The sequence below is a fragment of the Melanerpes formicivorus genome, unplaced genomic scaffold (assembly GCF_026170545.1).
Source record: "Melanerpes formicivorus ecotype bairdi unplaced genomic scaffold, bMelFor1.0.p_v2 SCAF_18, whole genome shotgun sequence".
In the NCBI taxonomy this organism is placed as follows: domain Eukaryota; kingdom Metazoa; phylum Chordata; class Aves; order Piciformes; family Picidae; genus Melanerpes; species Melanerpes formicivorus.
In genome coordinates, this window is record NW_027142370.1 from 8,662,522 (window position 1) to 8,681,279 (window position 18,758).

At 43.5% G+C, this 18,758-nt stretch overlaps 1 protein-coding gene across 2 annotated transcripts in view; it reads left to right on the forward strand.

The window, feature by feature from the left end:
* The window catches only part of TBC1D14 (TBC1 domain family member 14), a 63,414-nt gene that overhangs the window by 38,416 nt on the left and 6,240 nt on the right, over positions 1–18,758 (forward strand). For both annotated transcript variants that reach the window (XM_068149534.1, XM_068149535.1), the window contains 7 exons: positions 1,279–1,385; positions 2,812–2,892; positions 4,265–4,359; positions 5,685–5,756; positions 7,384–7,512; positions 9,683–9,792; positions 18,020–18,278. In XM_068149534.1, coding sequence (XP_068005635.1) covers positions 1,279–1,385; positions 2,812–2,892; positions 4,265–4,359; positions 5,685–5,756; positions 7,384–7,512; positions 9,683–9,792; positions 18,020–18,278 — 853 coding nt within the window. The remainder of the gene's footprint in view (positions 1–1,278; positions 1,386–2,811; positions 2,893–4,264; positions 4,360–5,684; positions 5,757–7,383; positions 7,513–9,682; positions 9,793–18,019; positions 18,279–18,758) is intronic.

The following is an 18,758-nucleotide window of genomic DNA, read 5'->3' on the forward strand; positions in this document are numbered from 1 at the left end:
GTTAAAATTAAGTCTTCCATGCTTCTACCTAAAAGTTACTACATGTTACATCTTTATGCAGTTTTCTAGAGGGGAGTACAACTGCAGAGTGGGAGTCTGTATGTCTCATTTGCACAGCAGGGTGATGATGGAGGGGAGAGGGTAGACTTCTTTAACTTATTTCTGTATTTAATCTTAGCCTTTAGCATAGGCAGTGACACAGATGTGGACTTCCTTTTCATTTGTTTACTGCTGTCCCTTATAATTCTTGCTGCTCAAGTGTGGTTGCAGATTATGGATATTGTGATTGCAGTTCTGTCAAAAGAAGCCATTGACTTGATAGGAAGTCAGCACTTCTTTATGGTTCAAAGCAAATGAGAATCACAGAATCAATAAGGTTGGAAAAGACCTCAAAGATCATCAAGTCCAACCTGTCACCTAAGATCTCCTGACTAACTAAACCATGGCACCAAGTGCCATGTCTACTCCCCTCTTGAACGCCTCCAGGGATGGTGACTCCGCCACCTCCCTGGGCAGCACATTCCAATGGCTAACAACTCTCTCTGGGAAGAACTTTCTCCTCACCTCCAGCCTAAACTTCCCCTGGCACAGCTTGAGACTGTGTCTTCTTATTCTGGTACTGATTGCCTGAGAGAAGAGACCAACCCCCTCCTGGCTACAGCCTCCCTTCAGGTAGTTGTAGACAGCAAGAAGGTCTCCCCTGAGCCTCCTCCAGGCTAAACAATCCCAGCTCCCTCAGCCTCTCATAGGGCTTGTGCCCGAGGCCTCTCCCCAGCCTCGTTGCCCTTCTCTGAACACGTTCAGGAGTCTCAATGTCCTTAAATTGAGGGGCCCAGAACTGGACACAGTACTCAAGGTGTGGCCTAACCAGTGCTGAATACAGGGGCACAATGACTTCCCTGCTCCTGCTGGACTCATTATTCTTCATGCAGGCCAGGATGCCATTGGCTGCCTTGGCCACCTGGGCACACTGCTGGCTCGTGTTCATCCAGCTGTCAATCAGTACAGAAAGCCAAGCACCCTCTCTGCCTGGCTGCTCGCCAGCCTCCGCGACCCCAGCCTGTAGCGCTGCATGGGGTTGTTGTGGCCAAAGTGCAGCACCCGGCACTTGGACTTGTAACTAAAACTAAAGAATTGGATGTGTACAGATTGTGTTCAACTTTGTGGCCTGATGATAGTCATTTTGGTTTGGATCTCTTCAGCACTAGTAGGGGGACACATTTGCAGTTCATCTGGCAGTGAAACATTTCTTAGAACAACCTGCTTTACTTCTCACAGGTGTTGTTCCCGGAAAGTCCGAGAGCTTTGGTGGCAGGGCATTCCACCCAGCGTGAGAGGCAAGGTCTGGAGCTTGGCAATTGGCAACGAGTTAAACATCACCCATGGTGAGACTGCTGTGTTCATTATGTTGTCTTGCAAGGAGAAATAGTAAGGGGACAGTCTTGTATTTATTGTGGTGTGTCAGAACTTGAGGCGTGAGGCTGAGGAGGTGCTGTCTGGTTTGGCTTTTTTCATGGTGCTTTGATGTGCGTTTGTAATGGGGTTGGAGGCAGACCCCCTGCCCACTGTTAACCATCCTCTGCTACCAAGAATGTACTGGATTGAAGCAGCCCCCTTTCCCACCACTGGCAACAATAAACACTCAGACAAACGGATTGCAAAAGTGATGGAAAGTTTAAATAGAAAGCAGTGAGCTTTTACAGAAAGCCAAAAGCGCAGTGACAAAGAAAGATCCCAAAAACAGACCCAGAGAGATCCCATCCCCACCTGAGGGTACACCCAAAACCCCCAGGGCTCCTTCTTCCCCCTCCCACTGCTAGGCTAGTCTCAGCTGGCCAGATCTGAGACTGCCCATCCCCCCATGGCCTTGGGCCTAGCCAGGCCCAAAGCCAGGAGACATCTCCCCCAGTTACCGGCTGACGGAGGCGGAAGAAAAGAGCAGGTGCTAGACTCTGCACTGCATCTTATAGTGGTGCAAAGAATTGTGGTAGGAAATACTACATAATTTCCTGTGTCCACCCCTCTGGGCTGGACTTCTGGACACAGGAAGTAAACATTGCAGGGGGGCACCCAGCTCAAACTGCAACAGCGTTGTTGAGAAGTCCAATGTATTCCAGTCACAGCTGGTGTAGGACTGCTGCTGTGAATTGGTTCTGTCTTGCTTTGATGGTAGTGGAAAGGGTCAGAAGGGTCAGAATTACTGACCTGAGGTTTCTTGTTTTAAACCTTATTTTTAAACTTAAGAGCTGTTAAATTTGTAGTGCCTGTGAGCGTGCATATAGTGTGCTTCCCTCCATTTAGAGCGAGATGTTAGGTTTGTGAGAAATGAAAAGACCCCTGGAAGAACTTACACTGTGGTTTGTGAGTGAAAATAGAAACAGTGGGCAACTGGAGAGTACAGAAAAACAAAGTTCTGAACAACCAGCATATGTAATTAATTCCAGCGTGGAAATGTGGTAGACTGCCTGTACTCCTGCTGTATTGTGCTGTGTTTCTGTGCTTGGCTTAGTGTAGTTCTTGCATGGAATTTTCTAGACTCATCCCAATTACTCAGTCAGGCTATAATTTTGAACATCAGTGCTCTGTAAGAAAAGTAAATGCTTGAACAGAAAATGCAGCTTGTGCCTAGATTACCTTTCCTTTTCACTGGGTCCGTTGTAGGTTAGGGGAGAAGCCTTTCAGAACCACGGCCTACTTAGAATTTCAACTGCTGTGTGGGGCAGCACCGCTGCTATGGTGGATAGTTAGTAGTTGGCAGTGGACATGAGCACATGCAGATGGTGGACTTGATTTTATGTTTTCTCTTTCCAGAGCTGTTTGACATTTGCTTGGCTCGTGCCAAAGAGAAGTGGCGATCGCTTAGCACAGGAGGGGCTGAAGTAGAATGCGAAGGTATGCTTTGCCTGAGGGATGTGTGCTGTGCTACAGGGAAAGATTCCCTAAAATGAGATCACAGATTGTAAATAAACAGTCAACAATCAGCTATAAAAATGAGTCTGGTGAGAAAACTTCTTTCTGTGGAAGCAGAAAATAGCTGTGCTCTTCCTTCTCAATTTTTCTTCTGTTCATTTGTCTTTATAAACTGTCTCCAGTTTTTGTCTGATGTCAATTTGTAGGGAAACAAGGGAAGTTTGAGGATGTGAACTGCAGTACTAAAATACTTTGCAGCATCTGTAGTTCTGAAATTGAATCTCAAATTATAGCAAGAAGTCACATTTCACTGCCTTACTGCAGCTTGGAGCCCATCTCTTGGGTGTGTTTTAGAGAGCAGCAATTTATTTTTGCAGACTAAGTGGTTTGAGGTTTACTAATTGACTGGAAGAGTTGTTGTGTTTTTGGCAGTAGAAAAAAACTCCATGCAGATGCTTGAAATTGCCTTCAGTAAGTAGTTATGCTGTGCAGAAAGAGCAGAACATACTTGCTGGCATTTATCAGCATAAAAATGTTTTTGATTAGAAATCACCTACTTTGTTCTCTTAAGATGCCTGCATCTTAAATAAGATGACACCCACTGCATTTCCAGCTTCCTTTGCACTTGATTTTCCAGAGCATAGGTGCTCATGTGATTGGTATAAGCATTGACTAGCAAGAGCTGTTGGTGGTTTTGATTGCTCAGTAAGCAGCAGCAGGTAATTCCCAACTACACCTGCCAGAACAGACAAAGTAAAAACAAACCTTTGTGATGTCAGAAAGCAAAATAATACTTCAGAAAGTTAGTTCCAGAACAGACAAAGTAAAAACAAACCTTTGTGATATCAGAAAGAAAAATAATGCTTCAGAAAGTTAGTTCCTTTTCAGTTCTGGAGTGTGGATGGCAGTGTCTATGACCTTTAGTAACACATAAAAAGTGTAAATAAACTTGGTTGTGGCAGGAGGGCTGCTAATCCTAGAGGTGGGTGGCATCCATGAAATGTTGCTGCTTTAGGCCTTCCCTCTCTCACTAGAACCACAGAGGCAGCTGCTTCAGGAGCTATTGAGAGGCCTTGTTGAGGGTGAAGGGGTCACAGGTCACATCTGTCTAGTGATTTGTCAGCCTGCCTTGTCCTGTGTCTTACTCCTCATCACTTCAAAGTGTACTAAGGCTCAGTGTGTACTGTAGGGTTGCTTTGAGTTGGGGCAGGCTGGAGGGAATTGCCCTGTCTCTACTCTTATTCCCCAGAGTTTGCATCCAAATAAATGATCTATGCAAAAGCTAACCCTTAGTGAAACCAAAAAGAGCAAACACTGATCCATGTAATAAATACAGCAACTTTGGCTTTTGCAGATGCTGGATTTTCAGCAGCTGACAGAGAAGCAAGCTTGGAGTTAATAAAACTGGATATCTCAAGGACGTTTCCTAATCTCTGTATATTCCAGCAGGTAAGCAATGTAACTGTTGTCTTGACTTCTCAAATGAAGTGTATGTAAACTTGCCTGTCCTTTGGTTGAAACAGTCCATTAACTTCAAATCTGAAGGAGTGGACATCTTTGGAGGGAGAATGTTCTGAATGTTTTGGAATACTGTAAATAATCTACAAAAGAGTAATCTCAATGTAAAACATGTTTGGAGGAGGGGGGAAGAAACCAGATCTGTTGGCTAATAATCATGATTCACCTAGCCTAGTTCATGCTGGTTTCTGTTTGAAGTGAAGCAGATGAGTGTTTCCAAGTCAGTGACTCAATGCTGTGGGGTTGCAAATACAGAGTGAGGAACAAGCAAGATTTGGTGGCCTTTTTTGGTTGCATGCAAGACCAATGTAACTTACTTTTTGTTGTGTTATGGTGGCTCATTCATAGTACCATAGTAGTATCAGTCAGGGTTGGAAGGGACCACAAGAATCATCTAGTTCCAACCCCCCTGCCATGGGCAGGGACACCCCGCACTAGATCAGGCTGGCCAGAGCCTCATCCAGCCTGGTCTTAAACACCTCCAGGGACGGGGCTTCAACCACCTCCCCGGACAACCCATTCCAGGGTTTCACCACTCTCATGGTGAAGAACTTCCTCCTCACATCTAGCCTGAATCTCCCCACCTCCAGCTTTATTCGATTCCCTCTAGTCCTATCACTATCTGAGATCCTGAGAAGTCCCTCCCCATCCTTCCTGTAGGCCCCCTTCAGATACTGGAAGGCCACAATTGTCAGCAGATATTGCCACATTGTAAGCCACACTGTCAGCAGATATTTTGTCCTATACACAAATTGCAGCAGCTCTGCAAAAAGATTGTGATAAATCAACATTTTTGGTGAAAAACTTTACCCTTTGGAAACTCTCAGGCAGTTACAGTACTTAGCTGTTGATAGGCAACACTGTGAAATGCTTTTTAGCTACAGATGTCGCTCTTCACATCCTCTGTGTGTGTGTGTGTTATGGCATATTGCTGCTGTTTCAATATTTTCTGCTTTCTTGGCACTTCTGTCAGAGTGCCACTAGGCTATAAGGAATAATTTAGGCCTACATTCCTGTTGTATAAGGATTTATTATGTAATTGATGCATTGGATGCATTTGTAATAAGTATGGTATGGAGGACTGTGTCGTAGCTCTAAAGCCAAGATTACTTGGGAAGGCTTGAGGCGGTCCAGAGCTGCACAGGGAAATAATGTGTCCTTCATCAGAAGTGATACATTGAAGCTGCCTGTATCACTGAAGGGTTTGTAATATGTTATGTACTCATATGTTTTGTCTTGGTTTTGTTCAATTACAGGGTGGTCCTTACCATGACACATTGCACAGTATTTTGGGAGCCTATACCTGTTACAGACCTGACGTGGGCTATGTAAGTGATGAATGGTTTATTTCAGGGATGGGGAGGGAGATATTGCATTCAGTTCTGATGTCCCCATCATAAGAAGGACACAGAGCTGTTGGAGGAAGTTCACAGGAGGACCAGAAAGATGATCCAAGGGCTGGAACACCTCTGCTATGAGGATAAGCTGAGGGCGCTGGGATTGTTCAGCATACAGAAAAGGAGACTCTGGGGCGACCTTAGAGCTGCCTTTCAATACCTGAAGGCTGCAGAGGGACTTTTCATAAGCCTGTCTAGATACAGGACAAGAGGGAGTAGTTTTAAGCCAAGGGAGAGTAGGTTTAGACTGATCTTAGGAAGAAGCTCTTCAGTGTCCAGGGGCAGTGAGACTCTGGAATAGGCTGCCCAGGGAGGTTGTGGATGCCTCCTCCCTGGGTGTGTTTAAAGCCAGGTTGGATGAGGCCTTGAGCAACCAGCTCTAGTTGAGAGGTGTCCCTGCCCATGGCGGGGAGGTTGAAGTAGATGATCAGTAAGGTCTCTTCTAACTTAAGCCATTCTGTGAATTAGGGGAGGGGAGATTGTGTTAATTGGTCCTTTGTAGACCAGTATTAAATGATGTTGTGAATTCTTGTGGTGTTTCTGTGCTTCCTTCAGTTCTAATACACCCGTGAGAAGTGTATCCAGTGGGTCTATTGCTAGATACAAGCTTTTTAACAGGTTAAGTAATTGGGAAACTCAAAAGTAGTTATTGGTAGTGCTGGAAAATCTGAATCAAAAGAGAAGATGTAGTTAAATCCTTATCCTTTGAATATGTTCTGTTTTTAATGGAATCTTGCTTAGACTCTTCTGTTGAGTATTTTACCTCTCTTGATTTGCATTTCTGTGCCTTAGCACTGAGAGCTTCTGGAATAGTCTTTAAAGCATTGCTCATCAAGGCTATGTGAGCTCCCTCATAGTATCTGAAGTAGTGACTATGAGAGGACTAAATGGATTTCACATCCTTAATTTAGTCCTTTTATTTATCTCCCAGAGCAGGGATATATATAGGAGCTTTTTCTTTATTTGGGAGCAGATGTTTTAGAGAAGGCAAATGCAGAAGGAGGATGTTCCTGTGCTCGAGTAGCACAGGGTGCTTGGTAAAACTGCTGAGCGTGGCTGCTGGGAAACCAGAAAAAGAGCAGATCAGGTGGTGTGCTTCACTTGGCATGGAACCTGTTGTTGTGTTGGGAAGGAGCTTGTTCCTCAGGTTTGCAGGAAGGACTGTCACACCTCAGTCTGTGTGACTGCAGTGGCAGCGCTACACCCTCTGAGTAAGAAAGCTTATTGCCTGGCCTCAGCAGTGAGTCCCTAGCATGCTTTGTAGAAGGATGCAGTGGCATCATGAGCTTGTGAAACAAGAGCTGCTGCTTATCACAGCTCACAGCCTGTTTAAAGTTTTACTGGGTCTTTGAAAGGAGACAACATAGGGATCATTGGCTTCCATGCTCTGAACATCCAGTAGCAGGGGGTGAGGTGGGTTAAAAAGCACTGCCTTGAAATGTTCCACAGAATTGAAGCAGCTCAGGGAGTGCATTAAACACTGATGATTATGCAAAGTGAGGCAATATTCCTGGAAGAACTTGCTTGCTGCTGAATAGTAACACTTCTTTTCCTTCAGGTACAGGGCATGTCATTCATAGCAGCAGTATTGATCTTGAACTTGGATACTGCAGATGCCTTCATTGCTTTCTCAAATCTTTTAAACAAACCCTGTCAGATGGCATTTTTCCGTGTGGATCATGGCCTTGTAAGTATGCAAGAAAACTCTACTCAACATCATGTAGATATCTGTAGGGATTTTTACTTATTATTCATTTTTGGAAGCTCAGTAGCTTGAAAAACAAATCAGAATCTGTTTTAAAGCAACATGCTTGATGAAAGAAAATAATGTAACACACACCCCCTCAAAAAACCCAACTCTAAATCAAACCAAACCCACACCCTGCTAACCTTTTTGAACAGGCAGGTGAATGAAATTGCTCAGCTGCTATTTTATGATGCTGAGAGAATAGTTAGGAGAATATTATTGTAGGTCATTTTCAAATTGAGCACTGTAGCTGAAAGCTGAAACCACTTTAATATTAGAAGAAATATGTTGTAGGTGCTTTTCATCCTGAACCTAATAGGTTGCCAAAAATAGATTGCTGCAGGGAGAGGCAGGTTTCCCATCTCTTATTGTAGCAGATGTGTTTGAAAAGGAGCCTGGGGAAATCAAATGAGCAGAGCCCTCCAATTTTCAGTGGGAGCTGGTTGCCGGCTCTTCTTTGGATTCTCTAAAATCCCTTGGTAGTGTGTACACTGGGCTGCTTGTGTGCCAGAGCAAAATAGAGATACAGCTCCTGAAATGTGTTTTTAATTTACTTTAGAGATGTCTGGGTTTTGGGATGGTTTTGTTGGACATTTTTTGTTTGTTTTTTAATACATGGCATCTGTATTTCTTTCTCACCTTTGAACACTGAAAATAGGATCTGCTTCTCAGCAGTTAAGATAGAAGAAATAAAGCTGGTTTGTCCCAGCCTTTGGCTCTTCTGTATAAACTTCATATCTTCCTCTTTGCAGGAAAAGCCTATTAGCTAATCTTAAAACATGGTATGAAAGGAGCTTTGGTATTAGAATATGCCTTAGGACTGGAGCCAGCTTGACTCTTCACTCTTGCTATGGACTGTTAAATTATTTCAGTTTCTTATTTCATTTCATAATCCATTGGGCCTTGGATTTTGTTCAGAATAATATTAAATTACTGCCACAAGCATAAACTGCCATTCTGTCTTTAAGTATTTTGAGAGATCAGCAAATAACTTCTCTTGTGCTGGTATTTTTCTTTCCAAAGGAAGCTGGCCAAACCCCAAACCAATCCTTATGTTGTGTAAGAATGGTATGTAGAGTGGATCTTAAAGTCTTTGTGCTTGTAGATGCTGCCTTTTATGTAGATCATAGTATCAGTCAGGGTTGGAAGGGACCACAAGGATCATCTAGTTCCAACCCCCCTGCCATGGGCAGGGACACCCCACACTAGATCAGGCTGGCCAGAACCTCATCCAGCCTGGGCTTAAACACCTCCAGGGACGGGGCCTCAACCACCTCCCTGGACAACCCATTCCAGGGCTTCACCACTCTCACGGTGAAGAACTTCCTCCTCACCTCCAGCCTGAATCTCCCCACCTCCAGCTTCATTCAATTCCCTCTAGTCCTTTCACTACCTGATATCCTGAGAAGTCCCTCCCCAATCTTCTAGACATATGCACACATCCTATTTCATTCAAGCCTGACAAAACTGCCTTGAGGAATTCCAGCCAGCTTTAGAACAAAAAGTTAGAGAAAAAGGAATCTACAGAGAAAAATATTTCCTGACATCAAGATCCTAGACAACAGATTTCAAATCAAGTCAGAAATCTTTCAGCATGAAGGTCCTACTGGTGAAAAGGGGCAAAACTAAAGTAAAACCATAGAACATAATAGTTTGAACATCTTAGCAAGGGCAAGGCCTTGGTGGTTATAGAAGACTTCAGAATGCTTTGCACAAATCAGACAGAAATGAAGGTGAGTTAAAATAAATTACAATAAAAACCTCCTAAGCAGCAACTGAACCCAAAATATCAGTGCAAGTCCAAAGAGCAACTCAAAAAGCTGTACATTTACAACCACTTCACCTACTTGTTGACTCACCAATAACAGTGCTCCCCAAAGCTTTGTTACAGCTGTGAAAATCACAGAGACAATTTACACTGCTCATGGAAGCTCATAGGAGCAAGGCCACTTCCAAATCAACTCTGAGCTCTTCATGGCATCACATAATTGGTATGATCCTGTATTTGAACAGCATTAATCCCACAACAGATAATACATTTAAGTCTATTAATAATACAGCTAACTGGTTTCTTGTGGTTTGTTTTTTCCTCCCCCTTATGTTTTCCCAGATGTTGACTTACTTTGCTGCATTTGAGGTGTTCTTTGAAGAAAATCTGCCAAAGTTGTTTGCCCACTTCAAAAAGAATAACTTGACTCCGGATATCTATCTCATTGATTGGTAAGAGATTGGAATTGTCATTGCTCTTGTGCATCCTGGTGTAGAGCTCAATGTCAGTATTGATAGCAGAAGCAGGAGTGCTCTTCCCTGGTGTGTTACTCTGTTGAGATAAAGGCTTTATCTTTTGTTCAGCATTTGAGTTGTCAATCCAGATCGTTCCTGCATGCTTCAGTGGTGTTTGTTTGCCCAACCTTTGTTGTTGTACCTGTGTTGAGGTTAAACCTTGTTTGGAAATACAGCTGTATTGCAGTTTTTATCCATATTTAATGCATGCTTGGCTTGGTCTTCTGAGAAAATCTGTGAGTTATTCTGCAGTGTGTACAAGGTGTGTGTATCCAGATGTGTTGCTAGTCTTGCACTGGAAATTCATACAGGGAGAAAGACCTTGTTGTCCTGGTGGACAGCAAGTTCTCCATGGGACAGCAATGTGCCCTTGTGGCCAAGAGGGTCAGGGCATCCAGGGGTACATTAAGAAAAGCATGTCCAGCAGGTCTGGGGAGCTTCTCCTCCCCCTCTACTCTGCCCTGGTGAGACCACACTTGGAATACTACGTGCAGTTTTGGTCTGCCCAGTAGGAACAGCATTTTCCTGAAATTCCTAAGTTGCTACTCTGGAAAAAGATCTGTTCTGTTAGTGCAATTCTACCTGAACCCAGCTCTCCATAGCCTGGTCTTTAAGACCTGGCTGATTCATAAGGCAGAAGTTCATTTAAAATAACTCTGTCCAGCTCAGTAGCTCCCAATGAGAATACATGGGTTTGTAGAGGATCATGGAATTGCTGGGGCATTGGAAGGGACTTCTGGATATCATCTAGTCTAAATCCACTGCTTAAAGTAGGGGCACCTAGGGCAGGTTACTCAAAACCTTGACCAGCTGGATTTTGAATATCTCCAATGAAGGAAGTGCCACAGCCTTTCCAGGCAACTCTGTTCCAGTGTTGACCCACCCTCACAGTGAACAAGTTTTGTTTGTTTTCTTGTGCTGAAAGGGAATTTCCTGCATTTCTGTTCACTGGACACAGATGAGAAGAGTTTGACTTCTCTTTACACCCTCCTATCAAGTATTTTTGCATATTTAGGTCCAAGCCATCTCTTCTCCCAATTAAACTTCATCTGCTTTCTCAGCCTCACCCTGTGTATCAGATGCTCCAAGCCTCTGCTATCCATATGCTTCAGTACATCTATGTCTCATACTGGGAAGCCCAGATCTGGCTCACCAGTGCTGAGTAGAAGGATGACCTCTCTTGGCCTGCTGGCAGTGCTGTTCCTAATGTAGCCCAGGACTTAGAGGATGTTCTTTGCTGCAAAGGCCTGTTGCTGTCTTACATTCAACTTGTTGGCTGCTGGCTTTCCCAGTGACCTGGAGCAAGTGGGGTTCCTGAAGGTGAGTCTTCTCAGTATGGACTGAAAGGAGGAAGGCAGTGAGTACCACAGCCTTCTGCGTGTACTTCGCCACCAGGTTTCCTGCCTTGTTCAGCAATGGGCTCATGTTATCCTGAGCCTTTTTTTCTGCTGATGTAGGGAGAGCTGTTCTCACTCTCCCTAATGCCCATTGCTAGATTCAACTCCAGATGGGCTTAGAGCCTCCTAGCTCCTTCTCTGCATACTCAGACAACGTGTCTGCATTTTTCCAGGGTCATCTCTCTCTCCAGCCTCTTGTGTACTTCCTTTTTATATTGGAGTTTTGTCAGGAGGTTCTTGTTCATCCATGCAGGCCCCTTGCTGCCTTTGCTTGAGTTCCTGTGTTTTCATATGCCTCCTGCACAGAGGGTAGTGTCACATGGGTTTTGTTTGACTTGGCTTTTACACTGGGATTAAATTTTAATGCAGCACAAGTAGGGGAATGAGGAGGTGTGTAATGGATAGGCTCATTTCTCCTAACATTTGATGGGAGAAGTACAATCAGGGGGATTTTTATGATTGAAGGCAGAGAATATTAAACTGAACCAGATCTGTGCACAGAGCAGGAAGATGCCAGAAAAAATATTGGAACAGGGGAGCCGGGCAGGAAGAGGGCAGAGGCTGGGGAGCTTAATGATATGATGAAAGATGTCAAAGTTATGTTGCCTCAAACCATGTTGTGAACTGCCTGTGTGTGGAGGAAACAATTGAATGAAAGGGATATTGGAGTAGGAAGACTAGATAGGCTGCACAACAACAGGGGAGACAACATTGAAATCACCATGTTTTCAATTGATTAGTAGTTTAGTATCATGCTGCTGTAAATGAGGTAATACTTGTTTGGGGTTTTAAATGTAGGAGAGACTAAAAGTTAGTGTCTTCATGGTGCAGGTGTGTTAAAATCACATTAATATTCAGGCTTTGTGTTGTAAAGAAGAAATCCTGAGGGATAGCAGCAGAAATTGGAGATTTAGCCAAGGTCTGTTTTGATGAAAGGTTGAAGGTTTACATTCCCCTCAGCCATTCTGCTTTGACAGATCAGTCTTTATTGCATTCCTTGAGTAAACACTCATGTGATCAGTTGTTCTCTCTGAGCACATTTATATATTAGATGGAAAAAAAAGAAAATAATTGCTGAATTGTGAGCAAAGAACTGAAATGTTGAAGCCAGAGTGTACAGGGCACATCAATACTCCCTTTTGTGCCTTCTGTGGATCTTAAGAGCACTTGAAAGACATTTCTGTCAGGAGTGCTTGTGGATGATGCTGTTCAGCATCTTTGTAGAATGGACTAGTAACCCTCAGCATTTCTTGCTGGCTGCCTACATCCATGCTAAAGCTGTTGTATTCTAATCCCAAGGACGCTATTTATTGTGTTCCTCCCCATCCCTGGAGAGCCTGAGCACTATGAGACCTTGCACAGGAATGCAGACTAGTGGGGGGAGTTCTAGTAGTTGAGGTAGCCCAGTCCTGTATTAAGCCTTTTCTGCACCCATCTTGAGCTAGCTGCCTTGTCCCACTCTGTCTTTAATTTTAGACCAATGCAGCTGGTGTTTTAACTAAGATTTAGGTGTAACACTTCAATATGTACATGTCTCTGCATGTGTATGTGAGTATGTGTATACACACGTGTGTGCACACACAAATCTGCTTTCTACTTCAAAATGCTCAGATCCTGTAGGAAGCAGATTTAGATTTTTATTCAATTTTAAAATGCCCCCTGGAAGCTTGGCAAGCTGGACTTTGTGTGCTGCCTTCATTGCTTCCATTAACATAGAAAAGATGTAAGGAAAAATCAGATGGGTCTCTGCTTTCCGAGTGTGTAAACATAAAGCTCAGGGCTGTGGAAAATGTTGTCTGTAAGGTTGCTTGTGGCTGGTGGTGAGTTTGCTGTAGTGCTGTAATCACTCCATTAAAACCAGAAGTGCCTTCAGAAAGATGAGAATGTGGTTTCAGTTTGTTTAGAGCCAGGGAAGAACATTGATCTAGTGTCACTCTGAATGGACAGACCTTTTGGTTGTAGGTAGAAATCTGTGAAGCAGCCTTGCTCTCACTACATTACTTCTGTTTAAATGTGTATTTGTTCTGAGCTCCAAAGGGATGCCTGCTACTGTTCTGGTGACTGGCATGCTTACTGTGCAGGCCTGTGTGCAGTAAATCTCAGTTGGTGTCAGCTCTGGGAGAGCTCCAGTAGCCAGTTCTGCACAGTCCAGTTGCTGGGAAACCTTCCTGCTCCTGCTGCAATTACAGTGGAATCAGCTAGTCTCCTTTGTGCTGCTCCCTGTAAGCAGTTCCGCAGGGCCCAGCAGCACAGTTGGAATGCTTAAGTCGCTTTGGAAGGGCTGCATTCCAAGACAGAGAGATGCTGAGCATAGAGATGGGCCCAACTACACAGGTGATGTAATGCTGCTTTGGGTTTCTTTGTGACTTGTATAGGGTTTAAGGGGAGGGCCTCCCTGCCAGTTTGGTTCCACCACTGCCTTCTGTGATGGGAAAACACCAAGGACTTAACTAAAACATACAGTGACAAGATTACCAGTGAAAACCATCCAGAAGGCATCTTTCATGAAATAGGACTCATGTGCTTCAAGCACAAACTCCACCTGACAATTCTCATGGAAATTCAGGTTTTTCCTTTCTTGAGGAATGTAGAGGGAATCCAGTATGAGAAAGCTGTAAAGAGGAATGCAGTGAGGTTCACAGAGAGAAGAGGGGAAATAGTGTGTCTGAATAGCCCAGATTTGGCCTCCCAGCTCTGTCAGCTGATGTAACACAGGCTCTTGTGAGCAGAGCAGAATGTGGCTTTGCAAAGGACACATGCTGTCTATTTGTGGCCTGCTGCTGCTCTACAAACACCTCTTTATCCTGGCTCAGAAAAATGATTTTGGCAATAATTATAGCCAAGGGCTTTGTTTGTACTGATGGATTGATCAGTGGTCCTTTACTATTACACTGACTGTGATTGTGCTTCATGAACCCTAACTTTCAATTGACACCATTTGCCTGTTATGATGAAGGTCCTGGCTTTGGTCACTTGTGGACATTTCTAGTGGGCACTTCCAATGAAGTGTTTATAAGCTTCCCATCTGTTACATTAAGGAAAGCTTACTCTATGTCATGCCAAGTAACTCTCCATCCCCCCAAAAATGGAACTTAGGATGATGCCTTGAATACATGCCACCTTTGCAAGGAGGAGAGGAACTCTTAATTCTGTCCAAAGATACCTAGTCACACCCTGATTTGAACTGGATTCGTTACCAGACGCCAAGGGATTACAGTCTTCATCCTAATTTACAGTGTGTTCAACCTTACATCACTGCAGGTCAGGGTGGAATCAGGTGAACTGTTGCACTGCTCTGTAGTATTCCTAGGTGAGAGCACAGGGCTTTTTGGGTGCTTCTGGCTCACACACTATTTGTATTGGATTTACATATCTTACAATGCAGTCAGATTTGCCGAGTGCCAGGAAGTTGCTCTGTTGCAGTCAGTTATAAATAGTTCATGATAATTAAGGTTTTCCTAGTAAGGAACAAAGTAAATACTTGGACTTTTTTTAGCTGTAATGCTTTTAAAGTTGTATTAAATAAACTGTTACCATCAGGCTCATTGCAATAACTGTAAAGGTGCTAATGAGAACAGAGATGCAGCTGTACAATGAAGGAATACATCAACACTTAGGAAGCTGCAGGCTTTGTCTCAAAGCAGATGTAGTTGAAATCGATAGAAAATGCAACACGTGAAAACTAGTACCCAGATGAAGGAGGAAAGATCCAAGAACAAGTTTAAAACTGGAACTACAAATCAACTCAGAAAGCTGCAGAAATATTTCTGTGCTGGTACAGAGATCAGAGAGGAGCCCATAGTGCAGGGATATCCAAGATCTGATCTGGAATAGTGCTGCCGTGCCTAAGCTGTTCATCCAAAATCTGGCACACCTGGCTTCGGTGCTGTTCCTAACAATATCTTACCAAGCCTTTTTGATCAAAAAGAGGGAAAGAAAGGCAAGAGGAACAGAGAAAAGAACATGCTGAGCCTATGATATCATGGTACCGGTGCTTTGTGGTTTTGATAGCATTATGGTCACACACTTAGAATAGAACAGAATAAACCAGGTTGGAAGAGACCTTCAAGATCATTGCATCCAACCCATCATCCAACACCATCTAATCAACTAAACCATGGCACCAAGCACCCCATCAAGTCCCCTCCTAAAGACCCCCCAATGATGATAGCTTTCCTTGTGAGCAGGGAGCCAGCCAGAGCTTCATACATCTACCTCAGAGTACACTTTCATCACAAGCAGGGCTGGGAGGAGTGGGAGCATCTGGTACTCAGGAGTTTTCCCCTGTCTTCCAAAGAGCTAACAACCAGTGTTCTGAATTTCCATTGCTCTGCCACAGGACATCTCTGTGCTGGATGGCTGTGTTGTCTATGCCTGGCACTGCTCGTGAGTTGAAATTGCTGCAGACAGAAAATCATCCTGCAGTACAGAGAGAGCAGATCTTCTAGTTGTGTGCTAGTGTTGCTGAGAGTTGCTGCTCAGAGTTGTAGTCTAGCAGCTGCTTCATTGCTGTGATGAATTTTAGCTGGCTTTCAGACCAGTAGCTCTGATGTCCAAGGAAAAACTCTTTCAGCAGAAAATGTTTGAAGGGAGCAAATGCTGTACCCGTTCTTAGTGTAATGATCCCTACTGCTGTTACATCGCTTATTCTAGAGGGCCCAGGCTATTCTAAGGGCTCGATACATTTAATTCCATGCTAATATTAATGGAAGTTAATTGCCTTGTGAATTTCTTGCAAATTGCACTTGCTTACAAATCATGAAGAGATCAATGCCAAATACCTAATTCGATGTGACAGCTTTTTTTGATGTGAGTAAGTCTTCTCCTACGGAAAGTGGTGTTCTAATAAATAGTTCTGACTATTTCTTCTGACAGTTAATTTCCTGCATAGTTGCAGGTTTAATACACATGGGTTAATCAGGTTCAGTATGAATCATGACAATAAAAGCTCTTATGAATAAAAAGAGATTAAAGAAAAAGAGCATTGTTGCTTATTCTTAACCAGAACTACTTTCTGGCTGAGCATTTGCCTGCTGCCTGGTGACCGGGAAAGGACTCTGATGAATTGCTTCCTATTACACTGCTCTTTGTCAACAGATAAGCTGTTGCTGTTTCCTGTGCATGTGTATATAGACAAAAAGCCTTAATTCTACTGTGTAGGTATTCTGTAGCAAGACATAATTATGTGGGGTGTGACTGTACAGAAGAGTTGAAAGAGTTCAAACTCTGCAGCACATTATCAGCCAGAAACGCAAAGAAAGGGCTTGTATCATGCTGCTCTTAGACATTCATGTGGGTACATAAAGTACATGTATGAACAGAAGTGTTTTCATCCCAAGCTCTTATCTCTTGCTTATTTTCATGCTTCTGATTTAGCTTTTTGGAGAGCAGAACTTGAACCATTTCCACTTCTTACAAAAACATTGCAGCAAGGTGTCCAGATGGGGGAGGGGGGGAAGTAGAATTTGAAGGATCCTAAACTTGTGATTGACCTCTCTCCTGCATTTGTGCAAATGGTTGAATTTGGTCTTACTGCTTGTAATAATATGTTTTCCCATTTTCCTAAAGTGTGCTGGTTCACAGTGAGACTGGGTGCTTGCTGGCACGTCATTGAAATCATCTTTTTCAGCAAAAAAGCAGATACTGCAGAAAACCTTTGGTTATTAGAATTTACTATGGAAATAATCTGCACCTCTATATAAATATATATATATATGTCTGTGTGCCCCTATGTATCTGTGCCATTCTGGTTTGTAATGGAAACACCCATTTTCTAACAAAAAGTTGGAGCTGGTAGGAAGGAGCCTTAAACATGAGAACCACTGTTGGGTTCATCACGCTTGAACATTGGTGTTAGATGCTGTGGAAAGGTTTTGATTAAGTTTGAGGCTTTGCTGGCCTCTGCTGGAGGAAGGCTTATTTGCAGTTTTACAGAGCTCATCTGTAGAGAAATGTTGTGTCTCTAAACTGCAACTCTTTTGCCTTATCTCCTATAATGTGATTCCAGGAAAATTCATTCACTTGCAGCTCACGGTGATGAAGCCACTCTGCCTTTTAGCAAGGTGTTAGATAGGGGAGGGAGTGGGGAGCATCTTCACATTGCCTGGCTGCAAGGCTGTCAGCATTTTGATGAAGGAAAAAGATGTGCTCTTGTCAATTAATGAAGATACAGTTTTAGCAGCTGGGAGGATGTTCTTGCTTCTGCTCCTGTCTGTGGGGATCACACCTGTTAAAGTATGCTGAACCACACCTGTCCACATGTTCTCTCTCAACATCTCACATGTTTCTCTCTGCTCATTAGAGTTAAAAATGATCTTTCCTCAAATACCTGTGGAAAGTCAGAGTTAATTTTGCACATCTCTTTCATCTGATCCACAAAATTCCCTATGCAGTGTGCCTTAAGGTTCGGATTTTTGTGTCCTAGCAGATGAAACTGCATCAGTCCTCAGCTCTGAAACCACGATTAAATAAGCTTCTGATTATACCTGTGGCCAGTATACATCCAGCATAAAACCATGTATATTGTTTCTTCTGGTGTGACCCAAGAGAACTGGAGAGACAGATTCATAGCAAGATCCCTTAATGCTTGTGCAGTTTTATGTTGCTTCACCTATTGGCATGCTGCAACAAACAGAAAAATAGGAAGGAATATTCAGTTCTAAATGTTTGAGAAGCCTCAAGCTTACTGATGATCACTCTGTACTTCTGTGAACATCCAAGACATTTTTCTTGTCCAGTAACTCTGAAATCCCTCTTCTGTTTTGCAGGATATTCACACTGTACAGCAAATCTTTGCCGTTAGACTTGGCCTGTCGTGTCTGGGACGTGTTCTGCCGTGATGGAGAGGAGTTCCTGTTCCGTACAGCTCTGGGAGTATTAAAACTTTTTGAAGATATTTTGACCAAAATGGACTTCATTCATATAGCCCAGTTTTTAACAAAGCTGCCAGAGGACTTGCCTTCAGAAGAATTCTTCGCATCTATTGCTGCCATTCAGATGCAGAGTAGAAACAAAAAGTGGGCTCAGGTAAAGAGGGCGTTAATCTGTGAGCAATAGTCTGCGGAGAAGGGGAGAAAGGGGCCTGTTCTGCCAGGTATCCCAAGTCACAGGAGTTCTTAGCCAGTGCTTTGCAGTCTGTGACATGTAAAGGTTTAGTGGTGATTGTCACAACAGGAGGAGGAGGAGCTCAGCTAACCTAAGCTAAGTGATCTTCCTCAGCTTCCTCACTGGCTTCCTTCTGAAGGCACTGGAATTTGCCAGATTATTTCCAATTGCTGTGGAAAATGGAAGAAAAATGTTTCTGAACCACGGTACAGATAGATCTCAGACAGAGTTTTAGCATGCTGTTAGTGTGGGCTGGTCTCATACCTATCTTGACTTCTGCACCAACTGGGTTTTTCACCAGCTAACTCCATTGCTGAGTGAGTTCCCATGTGAAAAGCCTGTTCGCTCTCTGGCCTGCCGTCCTTTTCCAAACCAGAAGTGAGCAGGGGCTCTGAGTTTGCT